Here is a 21796-nt window from a genome sequence, read left to right as displayed (position 1 = left end):
TCCGCCGCTGCCGCCGGCCCCGCCTCTCGTTCTGTCTGCGCTGCCCTCCGAGGCCACCAGAGAGCGCACGAGAGGCAAAGGGAGACCCCCCCCCCCCCCAACCCCCGCCTCCCCACCACAAAGTTCTTGTCGCCCAAGCTGCACACGTGTGCATGCGCAAAGGCCTTTCCTCCGTACCCTTGTGACCGCGGGGAACGCTGGGAGTGCTGTCACGTTTTCTTAGGAAAACTGGAGTGGAGCTGGGCCAGTGTCCCCACACGCGCCCATTCTTCAAGAATGATGGGATGCAGTGAGTGGGGGAGGTAGGAAGGAGTCACAGACAAGATACACAGACGTGGACTATTACACACCGCAACAGTTACCTCAAACACACTGACATCAAATAGGAACATCTAGATAACGAGAGTGCAGTCACACAGCCAGACACACATCAAACGTGATATACAGCGTCACACTATGAGTGACACGTACCAAATCATATCCACAGATCCTGACATAGAAAACATAACACAGAAATAATAAACTAAGACAAATTCACTGAGGCTTATTACACAAGCACCTGCACTCATACACGTCCAGGTACACCCTTTTCGAACCCAGATCTTACCACCACTATCCAGACATAGCATGAAAACGTGAACGTACCCTTGGCCAATCAGGCTTTTTCAACCACAATGGTGAACTCAATGTGAGCTGGGAATTGAGATCTATAGCCCCCTTTCGAAGTTACAAAGGAAATAGTCTGTTCAGAGGGAAGACTGAAGGGTGAGTTAAGGGTCCAATAATTTCCTCCTCCATGATCTCGGATGCGCTGCCCGCCATACATTTATCTATGCTTCCTTGCTTCCCCATTGGCAAGTCTTACGTATGTTTTTAGTGATACTAATCAAGGTACAGTGTATAGTATGTGTAAAAAAATCTCCGAATATATATTTGAAAGGGGACACAAGAAAACTTTCTTCCCCCTAGGGAAGTAAAATGAGGGACTGAGATTTATCTTTTTATTCTCTTGTAAACCTTGAATCTTAAAAAATCAAGCTTTTCTGCTAAAACTGAAGACAAAAATAAAAATCTCCCTCCATGGAGTCCTGAATCTGACAGGGCTTCTCTCTAGGGCCATTTCATTCATTAAAAATCTTTGAGTCAGCCCAAAGCTCCAAAGAAATAAAATGTGGTTACTCCTCAGTCAACCACATTGGCCACATTTGCAAATATGTATCCTAAACTGACTAAAGTCTCTGTGTGGATCACAACAAACTGTGGAAAATTCTTAGAGAGGGGAGTACCAGACCACCTTACCTGTCTCCTGAGAAACCTGTGTGCTAGTCAAGAAGCAACATTAATAGAGCCAGACAGGGAAAGACTGGTTTGAAAGCAAAGGAGAACAAGGTTGTATATTGTCAACCTGCTTATTTAACTTATGTGCAGAGAACATCATGCAAAATGCTGGGCTGGATGAATCACAAGCTGGAATCAACACTGCTGCGAGAAATAATAAAAAAGAAAAAACAAAACCAAAATCTTGGAGGTTACTGAGGAGAAATATCAGTAACCTCAGATATGCATGTAATACCACTCTAATGGCAGAAAGTGCAAAGGAACTAAAGAGCCTCTTGATGAAGGAGAAAGAGTGAAAAAGCTGGCTTGAAACTCAACATTAAAAAAAACTAAGATCAGGGACTTCCTTGTAGTCCAGTGGCTGGGACTTCATGCTCCCAATGGAGAGGGCCCAAGTTTGTTCCCTAGTCAGGCAACTAGATTCCAAATGCCCCCACTAAGACACCTTGCAGTCACAATAAATTAAAAACAAAAACCAAACTAACATTATGGCCTCCAGGTCCCATCACTTCATGGCAGATAGAAGGGGAAAATGTGGAAGCAGTGACATATTTTCTTGGGCTCAAAAATCACTGTAGGTGACTGTAGCCATGAAATTAAAAAAGATGCTTGCTCTTTGGAAGCTATTACAAACCTAGACATCATATTAAAAAGCAGAGACATCACTTTGCTGACAAAGGTCCATATAGTCAAACTATGATTTTTCCAGTAGTCTCATATGGACATGAGATTTGGACCATAAAGGCTAAGTGCTGAAGAATTGATACTTTAAAACTGTGGTGCTGGAGAAGACTCTTGAGAGTCCCTTGGACTGCAAGATCAAGGCAGTCAATCCTAAGGAAAATCAACCCTGAATTTTAATTGGAAGGACTGATGCTGAGGCTGAAGCTCCAATACTTTGGCCACCTAATGGGAGGAGCTGACTCAGGAATATAACCCAACGCTGGAAATGAAAGAAGGCAAAACGGGGTTGCAGCAGATGAGATGGGTAGACAGCATCATTGTTCATGAATTTGAGCAAACTTCGGGAGGTAGCGGAGGGCAGGGGAGCCTCCTGTGCTGCAGCCCATGGAGCAGCAGAGTTGAACGTGACTTAGTGACTCAACAATCCTAAAGCAGGGAAAAAGAGCTTGGCTTTCTTGGCTGCTGAACAAACAGCTCTGGGGAGGAAGACGGTGTTTAACTGTCTATGGAGTTTATTAAGTTTATAAAACTTAGGGAGTTATAAGTTTATTAAGTTTATAAAACTTATGGTTTATGGAGTATGATTAATTCAAGGAACCTGGAAGGTAATTTATCAACTCAAGGCTAGAAGAGGCATGAACAGATAAGAGTATAAAACCATAAGTTTATAATCTGTAGATGCTGTCTGGATGGTGGTGATGGTCTGATAGGAAAAGTGTCGCAAGGCAGGCAGGCTATTAAAGTTTGCCAGTGATAAGACACTGCAATGGAATCATCAGAGGTCCAGAATTTTAAAACGCTACAGCAATTCATGTATTGTTCAGGCAACAATTCTAACTTGAGATGGAAGGTGAAGTAGGATGCAGGAATCAGGAGGATGGTTATGAAGGCACAGGATGGTTATGAACAGGCTCTCACTGTTTTCATCAAATGTAAAAATGTGTGAATCTTCTGTCTCAAACACTCCATGTACAGATGAAATTGGAAAGATGTAAAGATATGGATATTTATAGTTAAGTCAAAATGGAAAAGTCAAAATTTCCTATCAATAGGGAATTGGTTAAATGAATTATGGTTAACAGAGTAAGATGTTATTTAAAAATGGCTAGGATAGTATATTCTATGTATGAAAACAAAAGTTGGCCTGACTTATAAGGGTCAAATTTGTAGAAAGTTTTAAGTATAAATAGGCAAGGTTTTTTTTTTTTTTTAAGGGTGATATGCACCTACAGATGTGCAGAATATAAGGGCAGAGGAAATTCCTCTTTTGCAGCGTCAAGCCCTACCTTGCTCGTTTTGCACAGCTTAGCTACTTACGATGAAATGGATCAGAGACACAACTTGTGCTTGTAAGCAGAATTAGCCACAATTAGGAAAATGAGTTAGGTTTTCACTAGTTTTTATCGTCTACTAATGGTCAAGGCTATGACTTTTCCAGTGGTCATATATGGATGTGAGAATTGGACTGTGAAGAAAGCTGAACGCTGAAGAATTGATGCTTTTGAACTGTGGTGTTGGAGAAGACTCTTGAGAGTCCCTTGGACTGCAAGGAGATCCAACCAGTCCATTCTAAAGATCAGTCCTGGGTGTTCATTGGAAGGACTGATGTTGAAGCTGAAACTCCAGTACTTTAGCCACCTTATGCGAAGAGTTGACTCATTCAAAGAGACTCTGATGCTAGGAGGGATTGGGGGCAGGAGAAGGGGACGACAGAGGATGAAATGGCTGGATGGCATCACCGACTCGATGGACGTTGAGTCTGAGTGAACTCTGGGAGTTGGTGATGGACAGGGAGGCCTGGCGTGCTTCGATTCACGGGGTCACAAGGAGTCAGACATGACTGAGTGACTGAACTGAGCGACCATTTAAACTCCAATTCCTTTCCACAGGTTTTTATCCCAGAGCAGATTAAGTGCACACAAAGAGCATAAACTGGTGTCTTCCAGATACAAGTGGAGGGGGAGGCATACATAAAAAGAACAGACTTGGCAGTTGCCAAGAAGTAGCTGATCAGAGTGATTTAACAAACCTGGCAAAACTGAGCAAATAGGAATTGGTCCAACTTTTGACAGGTGCAATGACTGAAATTGGAGTATTCTGTCCTTGTCAAAGGTAGGACATTCCTGCTGCTCTTGGTAGATTCCATTTGGATCAGGTAATTAAACCTGTATACAAATGGTGCATTATATATATATATATATCACAAGATTATATATAAGCAAAGATCATTAAACCTGTATTTAATGGCTACAATTTCCACTCTAAGTTTGTTATTGGTGTGAACACTATTTGTTTTTTCTCTGCAGCTGCTAAGTCGCTTCAGTCATGTCTGACTCTGTGCGACCCCATAGATGGAAGCCCACCAGACTACCCCGTCCCTGGGATTCTCCAGGCAAGAACACTGGAGTGGGTTGCCATTGCCTTCTCCAATGCATGAAAGTGAAAAGTGAAAGGGAAGTCGGTCAGTCGTGTCTGACTCTTCGAGACCCCATGGACTGCAGCCTACCAGGCTCCTGCATCCATGGGATTTTCCAGGCAAGAGTACTGGAGTGGGGTGCCATTGCCTTCTCCAGTTTTTTCTCTACTACACATAAAAGACTGCACCCCCCTTCCTCTTAATTTTCATGTTCCCTATTGTACATTTGACTTTACAGAATTCTTTAAATGTATGGAAATTATAAATCTAAGGCCAGGGCTAAAGATAAAGGCTTTAATAAATGTCAATACAGCCTTTTAAAAATTAATCATATATTATCCAACAGTTCTCACGTGGAATTTTCAAGCTATTATCTCCTGGTATCTTCACATTTTTTCCTAACAAGTACCTTAATTGAGCTCTAGCTTCTATCAACTATAGTTAATAATTCAGCAAATTATATCCGGAGTGAACAGTATCAACTTCCATTTTTCCATTCACTTAAAACTTCAATAAATTAGCTGCTCATTTTATTAATGTCCCAAGCAAAAGATAAAGGGTTCACCAGGGAAAGCAGTATTGAGGGCTCTTGGGTGTCTCCCACTTATAACCTTAAAAAATGCTTCATGAAGGATCCCAAATATTCTTTTCCAACATTTCCCTTACCTTTAGTAACAGTAGCAAAACCTTTAAGCCACAGTATCTAAATCAGGCATCTGACCACAAGTGCCTAAGTAGTATACTTCAGCTATAAGTAAATCAATCATTCTCTAAAACGTGGCCTCTATTCTTGACATCACCATCACCTGGGTAATTTATGGAAAAATGCAAATTATTAAAATCAACCATACACCCAGTAAATCAGAAATTCTAGGAACAGGGCCCAGTAATGTTTAAAATGAAGCTTCCAGGTAATTCTGATACATGCTAACATTTGAGAACCACTAGTGGAGAAGGTCAGAGAAGGCGATGGCACCCCACTCCAGTACTCTTGCCTGGAAAATCCCATGGATGGAGGAGCCTGGTAGGCTGCAGTCCATGGGGTCCCTAAGAGTTGGACACGACTGAGCGACTTCACTTTCACTTTCATGCATTGGAGAAGGCAATGGCAACCCACTCCAGTGTTCTTGCCTGGAGAATCCCAGGGACGGGGAACTTGGTGGGCTGCCGTCTATGGGGTCGCACAGAGTCGGACGATTGAAGCAACTTAGCAGCAGCAGTGGAGAAGGCAATGGCAACCCACTCCAGTGTTCTTGCCTGGAGAATCCTAGGAACGGGGGAGCCTGGTGGGCTGCTGTCTATGGGGTCGCACAGAGTTGGACACGACTGAAGTGACTTAGCAGTAGCAGCAGTCTTAAAGAATTCACAGAAGCATTTTGTTTGTATACCATGTCTCAAACCTGACATGCAACGGACATGCATCAGATTAGAGAGGCACTTTTAACTCCAGCTTAACCAACAGCTCAGCTGAAGGTCCTGGTTGGAGAATACCTCAAATGCATTACCACCCAACAGTTGATCTTGGGTGGATATAAACAATATCCAAGGCCATATTCTATGGAAGCCACCAATACAGAGGAGTACAGAGCTGCTCACCCCTAGCCTTAGCTTGTATTATCCTAACCAAACTGTGTATACCAATTTTGTCTGACTTAAAAATATGCAGCATTCCTACAGATTTCCACTACATACAAGCCTCTTTCGTCACAATTTTTACTCACGTCATTTTCCAGTTCAAAGCCACTAAACCTATACTGTGAACAAAATCAGGCCAAAAAAATGTGTATTCTTCCACTTTTATAACCTAACGCTGCCATACTATTTAATAGTGTGTATGTCCTTTTCACCCTAAAGTGAGAGTCACTCAGTCATGTCCAACTCAGTCCATGTTGTGACCCCACGGACTATACATCCATGGAATTCTCCAGGCCAGAATACTGCAGTGGGTAGAGCTGTTCCCTTCTCCAGGGGATCTTCCCAACCAAGGGACTGAACTCAGGTCTTCCACATTGCAGGCTGATTCTTTACCAGCTGAGCCACCAGGGAAGCCCAAGAATACTGGAGTGGGTAGCCTATCTCTTCTCCAGTGGATCTTCCTGACTCAGGAATCGAATCGCACTGCAGGTGTATTCTTTACCAGCTGAGCTACCACGGAAGCCCTTTTACCCGAAGAAAAAGGGGTAAAAGAATTCAGAGGCTTGATATAAGCTTTAAAAGTTCCTTATAATCTATACCATATAAAAATCTCTAGAAGTACTTATTCAGTACTCAATAGCCAGAAATCCACATTCCTCATTTACAACTCTAAATAAAATTATTGGGTTGCTAAGATCTTATGGAAAAACCTGAATGAACTTTTTGGTCAACCAAGTGTTTTTAAGATACACACTACTACAGCTAGCCAACTTAAGCCTTATCAGAGTAATTCTCATAGGCCATATTTATTAGCAATGATAAAATAAAACTGTAAAACAAACCAAGTTTCCTTCACTCAGGGTTAACGTCTATATTAAACTAATAACTAAAATGGGAGTGGGAAAATTTTCTACTTTACAGTTGGTTAAGTGAAAAACATTCCTATTAAATAAAGGTTTGTCATAATCTGGGAAATAGCTGTTACAGGTTTATTCATCATTAGCAATTTATGAGAATTTATACTTTCCAAACCCTAGCAAATGAAGATATTAAACATTCTTTTCTACACCTTGGTGTATCTAACAAAGTAGGACCTATGAAAAAAAGTTGACAGAAAACAAGGGATGCCATTGTACACAAAATGCTTTGTATATAGCTACTGTTAGTTAACAGTTGGAATTAAAAGCTGGTAATTAGTAAAGGCCAAAATTAAACTGAGATAAACTGGCAAGGATTTTTTTGTGCATGTTACATTAAGGTGTCATTTTCCCCTCAGTGATAGATCATAAAATTTCTTCCATTTGATACATCCTTTAATAGATCTAAGTGGTTCAAAGAGAATCCCTTAAATTCTTTTTTAAATTAAAAATTTGCTTGACAATAATCTCTTAAACCAATTATCCCAACATATTTTGAAAGGCTGATACAACTAATTCTTGTTATTCCATGTTATTTCCAAGATTATTGTTAACGCTTAGACATATCTAAACATGAGCTTTTGTTGTTTGTCACCCTTAGCATTTTGAACTCCGAAGGTCTGAAAAAACTATGAATAGTCCAATTTTTAGTTATGTAACAGGAACAAGAAATCCACCAGCACCAAAAGCTTTAAAACTCAGATTTTTAGTAGCAGTTTTTAGAACACTCTAGATTAAAAATGGAATAATTTGTTAAAGCATGCAAGAAAGTTTAACAGTAAATAAAAACCACAACTGTGACAAATATATTGGTTAACACCTCAAACATGTATAACCAATGAACATGGCCTAGGTTTTTGTTTTTTATTGGTACTCACTTAAGAAACTTGAATCCACAGATATAAGCAGTATATAATATAACCAGAAAGTTACAAGTAAACACAGATTATACATGCAAATTTCTGTTCACAAAGGTCACATATGCAAGTATATGAATTAGAAGCGTGCATCTAAGATTATGGCCAAACTTTTTTTAAAATGCAGAAATGTAAAATTACATCTTGAAAATACAAAGAGATGGTCTACACACTTCAAAAATCAAATGTTGCTTATACCAGATGATGTATGACAGCTACAGGATTCAAGTGACAAGCAATAAGATCTCAAGAAATTAATACTGGTCAAAGAGAAGGGGAATATTTTTACATTTCACTGAAAATACATTGACTTCTAGAATACGAAATCTAGCAGGAACTTAGGGGAAAAAATTACAGAATCTAAAGCCAATTACTTAATATTTCTTATTACCTAAACAACAACATGACATTGAAAGAAAACTGCACCTGCATTTTAATTACCAATCTCACATTAGTGAAGTTCTCCATAAACGAAACAAAACCAAAAATGCTTCAAACTCCAAATGAAAAGTCTGCAAGGCTCAGATTAAAATGTGGAATGTTTCAGATGAAAGTAATAAAAATACAATTGGTTTTGTTCTTTATTGAATGGAATCAAAAGTTTTGACATATCTCTGAAGCTTGGAACTACTAAATTTCATTTCTTTGAATGCTTCTACATATCTTTCTTAGTGGTGCAAGTGTCTTTAGCATACGAAGTCAGTCTCTACAAAGTATTTCTGTCTGTTACTATTTTGATAAAACAAAAACAATTCTTCATTAACTTAACCGTATATGTATTTTTGCTATAACACTTAACACATGAACAGACATCTATTATCTATTATTTTCCACTAAAACAAAAGAGTACAATAGTTTTCTTCTAACTATCAGTATTGTATTTAAAAAAGGTTAACATTTAAAAACAAAGAACCATTATTTTCTTTGAAATCATTAAGCTTCTAGCACATCTCAAACTTCCTTCTTCTGCCTGCGTTCCTCTGCCAATTTATTCAGAAATTTCTGAAAAGAAAAGAAAAAGTTACAAGGATTAAGTCACCTTAGTGAAACATAACAAATGGATTAACTACAAAATAAAATATTCTATTGAAGTTTAGGGACCTGAGTCTAATTTAACTATAACCTTGTCAATATTTGTAAGATCCAGTTATTCTTATCAAGCAGGTATAAAACTAAACTGGACACCACAGTAAGGCATGGGAAAAGAAACAGTAAAATATGAAAAAGTTACTTCAATGTGCAATTAAGACTAACTTACAGAGATGAGAAAACAAAGACCAAAATACGCACATAGAATAACTGCTGCTACCCCAAGAACTTAAGATTAGTTAAATGACATGTATTTATTCAATGCCCCTTCTTCTAAGACAAAGGACATTATTAAATTTCTGCTACCACTGAAAATAACCAATGTCCTTAATACTCTAGCAGCTTTATATTATAAATCAGTATTATCTTTTTTAACTCCTACTTTCAAGTTTTCCCTCATCTATTTCAATACTTGGTGTCCTTAAGCCACTAACTAAAACACCAAACTTTCAAAATATCCAAACAGAAATTTGTTATTCTTTATTATGTTGTGCTTTATTAATTTTTCCTTTTACCTGTATATCCTTTTGATCATAAAACTTCACTGAAGTGTCATTATTAATAAAATAATAATTTAAAGTCAATGTAAAAATCATTAAGTATAAAGGGATATGGCACTTTATAAAGTTGAAAAAGGCTTTATAGTATTTCACTTGACTTTCAAGCCTCCGGTATCTTCCAAATTAGAGAAATTACAGTCTAATAATCATTTGAGAATACTCAAATAACTCTTAATTATACAACAGAATTTGTAACGTTTAAATCTATAAATTTAGAAATTACTAAATTATCATTTAGTTAATAGTGTATTCTAGAAAGAGGTTTAGCAGATGCTTCCAGAGTTCATCAAACTGCTCAAGGCCCATCAATAAAGAATGTTATCAGGATAAAGCGTGCTGGGTCCACAGATGGTACTGGTCCATAAACTTACGTGACTTGTTAGTTTTCACAAAAGAACTCTCCTCTTTTAGATTCAGCCTTACCTTTAATTTCTGATAATGAGGAAGGCTGCTGCAATGAGTATTCTTTGCAACTTCTTCATTTGTATAAAAGAGTGAACACAGCTTACAGTAAAACCCTGTTTTAGGTATCACATAGTCTATACCTAGAACACAAACATACATTCTTACAAATTCAGTAAACTGAAGATTTTAATAGTGTTCTCAAATCTTTTTTTTTCCTGTCAATATAATTTGAATGAGTTAACAGTTGTGACATGTCCAATATAGCCTACGCTAAAACAAAGCAAAAACCATAACATCGTTAATAGCTTGTATTTTAATTGATGTTTAAGGGCCCACACCTAATTGTTCTCTTAAAAATGTTGAAATAGAACGGTGAACAAAACAAAAAGCAATGTGAAATTCTCAGAAAATTTTATGAGGAGAAAAAAGAACATATTATGGAATGGTAACAAAAAGAGGAAAAAAGAATGCTTCAAGTAAGATTTACAAATTGTTCTGCGTAGAACTTCATGCTATTAGAGTTTATTATGTAAGACCAATTTAAAAAAATCTTATAGTAAGAGTTTGGGGAGGGTGAGGGATAACAACAAAGCCTTAAATCTCACCAACAGGAACATTGGGTTGATATGGTCCAATTCTATACTCATCTGGGATTGTATAGTCCTCCTTGTTTTCATCACTTTGGCCATCTGCATTTTCACTTGTATCTTTGTTGGGATCATCAGCATTCTCAGCAGATTCAGCACCTGGCTCTGTATTTTCCTCATTTTTAATTCCATTTTCCAACGCTGCTTCATTTTCTTGGTCAAGTTCCTCGATCTTGTCCACCTTAATTTCAACCAAACCATCATCATTTTTGTCACCAGATTTAAATGCCATGCCCGATTTACGAAGTTTCTGAAGTTCCGAATCTTCCTCATCACCAACCTCATCTAGAGTGACAAAACCTTCCATATTCCCTGGGAAACGACGCTGTTAAGAAAGACAAATTTACTCTGCAACAATTATCCTGCAGTATCCCTTCCATTTGCTTTACTTGAAGGGAAAGGGATAGCGTCTTTGCCTTCATTTCCTCACAAAAAAAAAAAAGGGACTTTTCTTTCTCTCCCCCCAAATTTACTAGTTTAAAAAAAAAAAAAAACCTTAGCTTGTTTTAAAACTAAGTAATCCAAGCCTTCCCTTATATAAAGAGCAGAAAATAAACATGAGGACATTCATACTCTATACTTTGAGACTTATGCTGCAAGATAATCAGAGCTGATTTCATGAAGTATCAATAAGTTGAATGATGTCCTTCAAAGAAGGTATCTTATGGTGCCACTCTTTTTGTTTACAGAGCAGTGTTTAAAATACCACTGTGGTTTAAAATCAAGCTCTGGAACATAACTGCTTAGGTTTAATTTTTGGCTCTGCCATTTATAAAAGCAGTATGACCACAATCTACTGAATTTTAACATGACTCAATTTCCTCATTCATGAAATATGGATAACAAGCATCTGTGGCATAAGGTTATTTTAAGAATCAGTTAATTAGCACACACAAAGAGATTAGAAAAATTGATGGCACATAATGCTCAATAATTATCAGCTCTTAAGAGCACAAACGTAGTACTACATAACTATATTTCAGCCAGAAAAAGAATTTCAAGGCTAACTTATTTGACCAAGCCATCAAAATCTGGAGGTCTATAAATAGTAAGTTTTCTGGTAGTAGAGTATATCTTAGAAGGAATGAATGAAAGAGGATTATAATAATCTCATTTCAAGACTCATTTATCTTATGGAGTTCTAAAGGCATTGTAATGCTCTAATCTTTAATGGAGATAGTCAAGTACACCATGGGTCTTCTGATTTAGTATTTTTCTACCATGTATATATTTTTATATTGCGATTTGCCTTAATTTAATATGTGATATGTGTTCTAAGAAAAAATGTTTTAAAACCTATTGAAATATCTAATCAAGGTTACATTTCTATAATAGGAAAATTCTTCAAGTTCTACCATTTTTGACACAATGTTTTAAGTGTCCTGGGTCAGTTACCCCTGGGTCAGGTCAGTTAACTTACTGTAAAATCCATACCCCATATTTAAAAAAACAAGCTGGACTATACATAAAGGCTGCCTACTACTCTTTACACACTACCACTACCAAATAGAATCATATACAGCTTTAAGTCTTTCTCCTTTGTTACTAAAAAGTTCTCTTTGTGAATTGACATTTTTCTATTGCAGTTTAGTCCTATTCAATCTATGTATTGCAGAGTTTAGATGTCAATTTTTTTAGTGATTCCTATTTCTTCCTAATGTAAGTCACTAATTCTATTAAATATGACCCTAAGATAAATAATTTGAAACACTGATCTAGTTTTCTACTGCAACAAGTCAACATAAAACCTTCTTTTACCTTTTTAAGCTTTTTCTTTGCAGCTCCAGAAGCACTGGCATTTGCATCTTTTTTCACAGCTTTGTCTGAAGGTTCTTTTTTCCCATCAGATGCCACATCCCCTAAATTAGCAAGATCTGTTTCATCTCCCACTGAACTGCCACTTTCTAGCAGTGCTGCTGCTTCTTCTTCATCTACAAGTAGCTCATCTTCAGATTCAAGAAGCATGTTAGGCTCTTGTTCTGCCTGGTCATCCTTTGTATCTTTTTCACCATCTTCACCTGACTTCTCTTCTTGTTCTTTACCTTCAGCAGTACTTTCAGTCTTCTGAGAACCATCAGTTTTGGATTTCTTATCACTTGGAGATTCTTTGCCATCTGGAGAGTAAGATCTTTTCCTGAAACCAAAACAAACACCTGAATTAATTCTACCGAGTTGGAAAACGAAGGTTTAACATACTAGTGTATACAGACATAAACACACAAAATGAAATTACCGGGATTTATCTTTTTTGAGTAAGTCAATGCCTCTGTTGGGAATCTAAAAGACAAAATTTCACCAGTTACATAAATGTATTAGATTTCATAGAGTATTTAATTATCCAATTAACTAATAAACGATGACCATCCTTTATATATCAACTAACCTTATTTAAACCATACCTAAGAATGTAAGCTGCCCTAACATTATTAATTACCACCAACATTTGAAGAGCAGTGAATAATAATTTTGTTAAAGCTTTTCAAATAGAACCTTAAGTAAAACAGATAAAAACAAAGATGCTTTATACAGACATCAGTTTAAAAACTTCTGTATTAATGAAGACAAGAAAAAGAGAAAAGATCACTCTCTTTCAATAACTAAATCCTATGTATGTATTAATTATTTACTTATTTCTGGTCATGATGCTGCATTCTGGCTTTCTCCAGTTGCAGTGAGTGGGGCTACTCTTCGTTGAAGTGCTTGGACCTCTCACTGTTACAGAGCATGGCTAGAGTGCAGCTCAGTAGTTGTGCACAGAAGGGATCTTCCCAGATCAAGGATTGAACCTGTGTCCCCCACACCACCAGGGAAGTTCCTAAATCCTACATTCTTAGCATGTAAAAATTTATAAAAATGTCATGGCTTGAAAAGCATGAAAATAAGCTTTATAAAGAACCTGAATCAAACACTACATACCCTGAGTACCAATTTTTTGTATTTTTCAGACAGGTCAACTTTTACACATCTCCCTTGAAACCAAAGGGCCTTTTTCAAACAGTGGTCAACCATTGCCATTGCATCTTCTCTGGTCTCCATCTCAATAAAGGCCTGGGGCAAGAAAAACAAACAAAAAAAAAGAACAAAAAATTAATTAGAAAGTAAAACTTTAGAAGGATACAAACTCATGAAACTATAAAAAGGTTAACAAAGAAAAGATGCTCTACTTACAATTTTAAAAATGAAATATAAGTATGAAATAACTCAATCCATTAATTAAACTCACATAATTTGAAAAGTCTAATATCCAGTGTTTATAAAGCTCTTAGAATGCTGCTGCTGCTGCTAAGTCGCTTCAGTCGTGTCTGACTCTATGCGACCCCATAGACAGCAGCCAACCAGGCTCCCCCGTCCCTGGGATTCTCCAGGCAAGAACAATGGAGTGGGTTGCCATTTCCCTCTCCAATGCGTGAAAGTGAAGTCGCTCAGTCGTATCCAACTCTAGCGACCCCATGGACTGCAGCCCACCAGGCTCCTCTGTCCATGGGATTTTCCAGGCAAAAGTACTGGAGTGGGGCGCCACTGCCTTCTCTGCTTAGAATGCTAGTATGATCGTATATGAGTATTATTTTTTGAAGAGCATTTGGCACCGTCAAAGAAAAGAAAGCAAGTATCAGGATCCACAACTTCAATTCTGAAATTGTATCCTTCAATTATATGCATAAATTCACATGCCACAAAATCCACAGCAGCATTAATGGCACAGCAAAAGAACTAGCATCTCTGCTGCTGCTGCTAAGTCACTTCAGTCGTGTCCACTCTTAGCGACCCCATGGACTGCAGCCTACCAGGCTCCTCCATCCACGGGATTTTCTAGGCAAGAGCACTGGAGTGGGGTGCCATTGCCTTCTCTGAGAATCTCTAATATCCATTAATTAAAGAAATTAAATTCAGCACAGTTTACTCAATGGAATCATGTGTAAAGTGGAAAGTAACACTTTAATATAATCTCATTTGAAGTAAAGGGGGAAAGTATACTTATATACACAAAGGAAGATCTTTGGAGGCAAACTCTGGAAATAATATTAGCCAAACTAGAGAAAAAGATCTTTACTTTCCACTTTATTTACTCAATATTCAATAATTTGGCCGCCAAATTACACCCCCACCCCTTCACTAAAAATGAGGATGTTAAAATAACTTAAAAAAAAAAAACTTTGAGAAATAATCTTTTTCAAAACTTCTACATGTATATTACCTGACTTTTCATCCTCATCAGTATATAATTCTTTATTTTCCCATAAGGCTCAGCAAGCTTGAGGACAGCACTGTCAGAATAGCCAGAATGAGGTAAGTTGCTGAGATGTATCACTCGTCCAAGCTCTTGTTTTTGATCAAACTTCTGGTCTGGCTTCCCCTCAGGTTTCTTTAATACACAGGAGGGAAAAAAACAAAAAACAGAGGAAATCAAATTAGTAAGTATGCCATAATTATTAGTCAAGATTATTCTAGATATTAGCAACAATTTTAAACAGCTATAAGCTGGTAAATATTAAAATGATACACTAAATAACTGGTGATACAAATCTGGAAAAAGAGAGATTATTTACCTTTATTCTCTTATACTTCTGGGATAAATGAACTCTCACTGGCTTGCCAAATACTAATGCTGGGGTGGTTGTGTAATAATCCACTGCAGCCTGAGCATCTTCTGTGGTTGCCATTTCAATAAATGCCTAAAATTGAAAAAATATATATTTACATTTCCAAAAAACCACCCAATTCCATACTGTCCAAAGTCTTTCCAAAAATATTTAATCATTATATAGAAAGCATTTTCAAGAACCTGAGAGAAAAAAAAAATCTCTGATTTCCTATTTTATTAAAGATCATCTCAGACTTGATTACTTTCATGACACTAACACTATCATTTATTATGTACTGAATTTGAAACAATAATTTGGCACCATTTGGTTAAAAGTTTGAAATGTTTTTCCAAATAATTATGTTTATATAGTCCTTACTATGCTGCTAAGTCACTTCAGTTTGTCCGACTCTGTGCGACCACCCCATAGACGGCAGCCCACCAGGCTCCCCTGTCCCTGGGATTCTCCAGGCAAGAATACTGGAGTGGGTTGCCATTTCCTTCTCCAATGCATGAAAGTGAAAAGTGAAAGGGAAGTCGCTCAGTCGTGTCCAACTCTTCGCAACCCCAAGGACTGCAGGCCACCAGGCCCCTCCATCCATGGGATTTTCCAGGCAAGAGTACTGGAGTGGGGTGCCATTGCCTTCTCCCAGTCCTTTCTATAGCAGTAGTATAATAAAGATAATGTAACTGCTTAAGAATCACAATTTATAAAGTTACTAACAATCTATTGGTACTAGAATTCATTACTGATTGGTTCAACTATTGGCCCTTTCCGTCATTACATTCCACATTGATGATTTAAGCTAACATTCTTTTTTCTAATACAAAATAATATATTCTCTTTAGGATATACTTTAGTGATGAATAAATACTACACACTTAACTCATACCTCATTAATTTTATTTAGAATAAGATGATTTGAAATAACTCCAAATGGTTCCACCAGTTGTAATAGTTGATATCTCAAGTTTTTCCCTCGCTGGAAATCCATGATGTGAACAACTCGGCTAGTTTCCTATTCATTAGGAAAAAACCAAGTTAGTAAATAAATTTCTTTAGAAGCAATACGAAACAGTAAAATATTAAATCTTTTATAATCTGTAGTCAGTCAGAACAAATTAAGTATTTAAATATGTCCCTGGAACAAGCCTCATAGCTTCAGAAAACAGTGTCTGCACTGATATTTAAATCAACGACTGTTATATAATTAGATGGCAAACTTAACTTTGAATCAAGGTGAAATCTCTAGACTGTGGACATATGAAAACAAAGTTTTAACTCTTATCAGAGTCACGTATAAAAGCCTGTTGGTTTTCAAACTAAAACAATCTTTCTGTAATAAGAACTACAACACAGATTCAATTAGCAATGATTCAAGTCAAATCACACTTCCCCAAAGAGCATACAGCCAATACAGTAAAAGCAAGAGCTTTATTACTGACCACTCTGCCTTTCTGCATGTGTCTTGGTCCTTGCAGGTTTCCATTTCCAGCACCTTTATGGGGAAAAAGTATATTTTCAGTCTTAGGTATACTTGTCCTACCAGGCTATTTAAATTGAAAAACAGACATCTCTCCAACAGCAAAAGAACATCACAAATGAGTATCATGTATTCTCATGAAATGTCATCTTTGAGTTACATTTCAATGACACTTCTTTTGCCTAAAATCACTGCATTTAATCTTTATGATAAAAACTCTTACGGAAAGGTAACATGAATTTTATAATCACCCAGATTTCCTCTTGGTCCAACTGCTGGTCCCCCAAGATGAAATGATGGGGGTGGAGGTCCCAGAATTCCTGGTGCTGGGTTTGTAGACTGCTGCAACATGAATGGATCACCCCTGGGAATATGAAAACATAAAATACAAAGTATGATAAAGAAGTCCATCAAAAATAACTGAAATTTACTGCTGAAACACTCCTTGTATGACAGTGATTCCAATATTTGGGGGCATTTAATGCATGATGTAACTAGGGGGAAATCTATAATAAAAAAATAAAAATTACTACATAAAATAGTTTCTAAAAATTCTTTCACCCATGATGACTTTTAACAAACTCATATTAAATAAAGAAATTAAGAAAATATTGTTTATGAAATGTGAAAAATTTAACCTGAATTCCTTACATTGATCTCCTTTACAAACAACAGCTTAAAAAATTTAACTTACATTGTATGTCCTGTATCAGTGTCAGGATTCCATTCTGGGTAGCTTTAAAAAGACCAGAAAATTAACTTTAAAATAAAACTGTTCTTTTCACAAAGTAGCCTTGTTTGGCCTTTAAAATAGATTTATTAGTAAAATTATACGGTAGTATAAGTGTTAGAAATATTACTGTTTAAAACATGTCATATAGATACTTCCAAAGGAAAATGTCAAATTAATCAAAATAAAGGAGAATTAACTTGCTCCGTATTGCTTAAAATGTTAAGTAATGTATATTGCAATAAAATAGTCCTTTATCTGTTTTTTTCTTGGTGGGGGTGGGGGTGGGGGTGGTGGTGGTCAGGAAGGGTCATACAACTTGTGGGATCTTAGTTCCCTGATCAGAGATTGAACCCTGCCTGGCCCATGGCACTGAAAAAGTGCATGGAGTCCTAACCACTGAGCATCCAGGAATTCCCTATATTTGTTAATTCACAAAGAAGTGCTATATGAGGGACTGGAAATGTGGGTTATATAGGGAAACAAAGATTGTATGTGAAAATGGCCACCCCAGTGAACAATGGGCTTCATGTTCTTTAGGTAGGGAGATTCTTTACAAATTCTATCCTAGCAGCTTAAACTCCATCACAAGTATCTCAAAAGCAAAAAATATATCCTGAAGGGTTTTGCTTTAAAACTTGTTACTTCTAGTATAACTTCCCCCTTTTCTTCAAGGAAAATATTTTCTTTATTCTCAGAGCACATATTATTGTTATTGAAAATGCTCTTATAAATCTATTTTATGCATCAATGGCTATCTTTAGGTCTGTTAAAAATTCTTTCCATTTTAAATAACAAAGTACCGCTATCACTCCACCTTAATATTCCACATACAATTCCAGACCTAAACATTGTTTGTAACTGGTGATTGCCTGGACAGTGTCAACTATTCAGTAATAACAATGTGGATATTACAAGTAAACGATGAATTCCCCGAAACCAATCAATGGCTGTTTCTGACAGTTAACTGATGCTTTAAAGGTATTTCAGACTCCTACATTTCAAGAAGAAGCTGGCATCGACGACTGTGACTTGCTCCATTGATATGTTGACTCCACTCCTGTAGCAAAGTAAATTAGCAGAATTAACAAAACTAAAACTAAGATTTCTTTTCAACCATTCAAACTCTAGGATGTTAATCTATATGTCTATATACAATTATCATAAACTGAACACCTGACCATTCACTAATTTAAAACCATTTCTCTGAATCCTTGTAGCTTCATCCTGCCCTCAAATACTCCATGCACATTCTTGGAAAAACTGGTAACTTGGTTAACAAACTAAGAGACCTGACAGGGAAAAGACAGAGTTAATAAAGATGAAGAGTAGTAACTGACTTTGAGATCAGTAGGCATATTAATTTCTGCTGCAGACAAAACTGAAGTTTTATTCACATATTATTAGAATTGCTTTCACAGAACTCTGATAAAATAAATATCCATGCTTATATCACTTTTTAAGAAAACGTATACTGTAAGTATGAATAATTAGTTAAAAATAGTATCTTTAATTTCATCCAGCCTTTGAGGTATGCTGTAAGTGTACTATAGTCACAGAAAGCTAAGTTAATTCAACAGGAGTGACTTTTCAAGGAAACACTCCCCAATTTATCAAAAACCTAAGCTTCCATTATATTTCCCAAAATTAGAGAAGTAAATTTCAGGAATGTCCATTTCTAAGTTTTAGGAAGGAAAACATTTTATTTCTTCAATATTTGCTTTATGATTATTTTAAATTTTGAAGGGATTACTTTTTCCTTTACTTTATTCAAATAAACTATCCTTTCTTTAAAAATCCACATGTAAATGATTAGCATTTTAGGCAATATAAAAAGAAGAGTTAGGAAAAGTAGGCTTTGCTGCCAGACTGCTTAGGTTCAATTCCCAAGGTACCACTTACTAGATGTGAATCCTTGGTATAAGTTATTTAAAAAACACTGTGGTTCAATATCTTTCTAGGGTTTTTTTGGAAAGTAAATGAACAATAAAGGTAACCTGTTTATTGGAACACTGCCAAGCACATATGAAGTGCTAATAAAAAACTTTTTAATTAAAAAGGAAGAAAAGCAACTATTATTACACTGCTTATAAAGCTATCTTGTTTTACAATCCCCACTTTACAGGTTATTATTGTTTCACAAATCCTCACAGAATAAGGCAACTTTTCCAAGACTCATACTACCTGAAACATTAGAAAGTCCTTAAAAGGGAGTCTGACTTAGAGCTGAACCAAATTACAAGAGATACCATTCTGAAGTTTTAAAAAGTTAATTTATAAATGGAATCTAGTTTTTAAAAACTTACAGCCTGAGTGTTTACACACATTTCTTTGCCCTACTAAAATTAACTAAAATTCTGTGACTGAAGTAAAATGGAACATTTCAACAGAATGGTACTTCTAAGAACTTGGGGAGCTATCTTTCAAAGTTAGATTGTCTTTATGGCTAACAGTTAAAGAACTGGAAGAGATCTGTCCAGCTGGCTCTATAACCAAATGTTTGGGGTATAAAAACTTTCTATTTGCAAACCAACAGACCACTGACTTGTTGGAAGCCACTTTAAAAATGGCTGTAATCAAGAGGCACCATAGGCAAAGTTGACAAAATTCAGAAGCGGGATTAAACAAATATGTTAACCAAGAATTTTCTTAATGAAAACTATTCAGATTTAAAATATCCTTGAGAAACAGTGTGTTCAGAGAGGAGTAAAAGTTATCCTATTAGGCATGCTTCTAATTAATAGGAGATGGTAAAGCTATCTAGTAAACCAGAAATTATTTATATCCAATCGCCCATGATCTTCAAGGGTTCAAACTTTTGAAAGTGTGGCTGGTCTTACAAAGTACTAGAAGGAAAATCAAGATCAAAGAATCAGTTATATCTCCCAAACCACCCATTACTAATCTGCTCTACCATAATGGGCTTTAAAAAAAATCTGTATGTTTGGATTCTACATTGAGGCAACACTCAGATTAATAAAGAATAAGGATTCATTTTTTGAATTCAGAAGTTCTGCAGGAAAAACTACATTCACCTTAATGTCATTGAGATACCTAAATTATATAAAGAAAGGATAATTTGGAGAAGCACATGTGGAATGGCAAAGTTAAGAATAACTTAAGGGCTTCTAGAAAACTAAAAAGAAAAACATGAACTCAAGTGACAAGACAGCGGAAGGGCTGTAGTGGCCAGTTTTCTTTAAGTGAAAGGAATTTTGAGGCAAGTTTGAGGCTGTGCAGAAAAGCAACTTGATGTTCTAAAATGACCTAGTAAGAAATAAAAGCAACATCATCACTGAAAGTTACTTAAAATATCAAAATGACAGATGTTTTTCCCCTAAAAGACTATTCATACTAAGAAGAAGTTTTGATCATGTAAGTTATTTAATGTTACCGCTAAGTGAAAAGAACAGATTTTCCAAGTTATGCAGCAATACCAGAGAGCAGGATTAAATGTTTTAAAAATTTTCATTACCTACTTTCGTAAGAATTTTCTCTAAACTCAGTGATTCTATATCAGCTATAAATTAAAAAGATCCCTACCGAAAGTGAGCATTTATTTTTCCAATAATGAAGATATCTAGAAAACATTAGCTATGTTAAGGAAACTATATTGAGAGAATCCAGGTGTTAAAACTTCTTAAAATCGGTACAATTTACAAATACCACAAATTTTGAAAATCAAAGGGCCTCTAAAGTAACTTTCTAAATTTGCTAGAGTACACGCAGTTTTGCAGATTAAAAGTATCTCTTTACTAGGTAAGGTGCCTTACTCTTGAGTCTAAAGTTTCAAATATTCAAAAATGTTCTTTGGCCAATTTAGATCCATTTACTATCATTATTTATTAACTGTTCAGGAACTAGAAGGTAGTAACATCTGGACAGAAAAGAATGATATAGAAAAATAGGAACTTTTTCTGATTCAAGTCCTTCTTGATTTCCTTTTGTGTTCCTTTACTGAATTCTTTTCCTATATGTTAAGTGGCAACATTAAGTTACTGCTCAAAGTCAGGATGAAGAGACTTCCAACAGCAGCTTTTAATTTATGATGACTCCAGTAGCAAAGATTAAGTCCCTTACAATCATTTTCATTTGAGACACTGTAACTAGCTATCTTCCTTGGAATTTATAGAGACCCCATCTGAGAATATTTCTCATACTGTCATTTCTGCAAGCAGACAGAAAATATTTGGAGTCACCAGAGTTTAATGGACCTTTTCATTAAATCAATTCATAGCAGATCTAAACCTTGAAGTTGAATACTGAACAAAAACTAAATTCCATGATATACTAAGTGTATCCAACAAATTTGAAAAATAGAAAATACCAAAATACCTACTAAATACAATTCCCTAACTTTTATGAGTTTGTGATTCCATGTCTTACATTAAA

The 21796-nt window shown here is 36.2% G+C and overlaps 1 protein-coding gene across 11 annotated transcripts in view; it reads right to left on the bottom strand.

Moving 5' to 3' along the window:
* Nucleotides 1-7680: 7680 nt before the first annotated feature.
* MATR3 (matrin 3) overlaps nucleotides 7681-21796 on the bottom strand; it is a 39195-nt gene continuing 25079 nt past the window's right edge. For 6 of the 11 annotated variants that reach the window (XM_019965005.2, XM_019965014.2, XM_019965006.2 and 3 more), the window contains 13 exons: nucleotides 18403-18464; nucleotides 17369-17410; nucleotides 16926-17038; nucleotides 16637-16689; nucleotides 16084-16209; nucleotides 15156-15281; nucleotides 14804-14971; nucleotides 13525-13656; nucleotides 12842-12885; nucleotides 12367-12742; nucleotides 10567-10933; nucleotides 9980-10101; nucleotides 7681-8909 (listed from right to left, as the gene is read on the bottom strand). In XM_019965005.2, the coding sequence (XP_019820564.1) occupies nucleotides 8859-8909; nucleotides 9980-10101; nucleotides 10567-10933; nucleotides 12367-12742; nucleotides 12842-12885; nucleotides 13525-13656; nucleotides 14804-14971; nucleotides 15156-15281; nucleotides 16084-16209; nucleotides 16637-16689; nucleotides 16926-17038; nucleotides 17369-17410; nucleotides 18403-18464 (1782 nt within the window). In that variant the 3' untranslated portion in view covers nucleotides 7681-8858. The remainder of the gene's footprint in view (nucleotides 8910-9979; nucleotides 10102-10566; nucleotides 10934-12366; nucleotides 12743-12841; nucleotides 12886-13524; nucleotides 13657-14803; nucleotides 14972-15155; nucleotides 15282-16083; nucleotides 16210-16636; nucleotides 16690-16925; nucleotides 17039-17368; nucleotides 17411-18402; nucleotides 18465-21796) is intronic. The other 5 variants (XM_070792051.1, XM_070792055.1, XM_070792053.1 and 2 more) reach the window with 3 other exon arrangements.

Source organism: Bos indicus, chromosome 7 (genome assembly GCF_029378745.1).
Source record: "Bos indicus isolate NIAB-ARS_2022 breed Sahiwal x Tharparkar chromosome 7, NIAB-ARS_B.indTharparkar_mat_pri_1.0, whole genome shotgun sequence".
NCBI classification, from domain to species: domain Eukaryota; kingdom Metazoa; phylum Chordata; class Mammalia; order Artiodactyla; family Bovidae; genus Bos; species Bos indicus.
The sequence above is the reverse complement of the archived record's forward strand: the minus strand, read 5'-3'. Positions and strand labels throughout refer to the sequence as shown.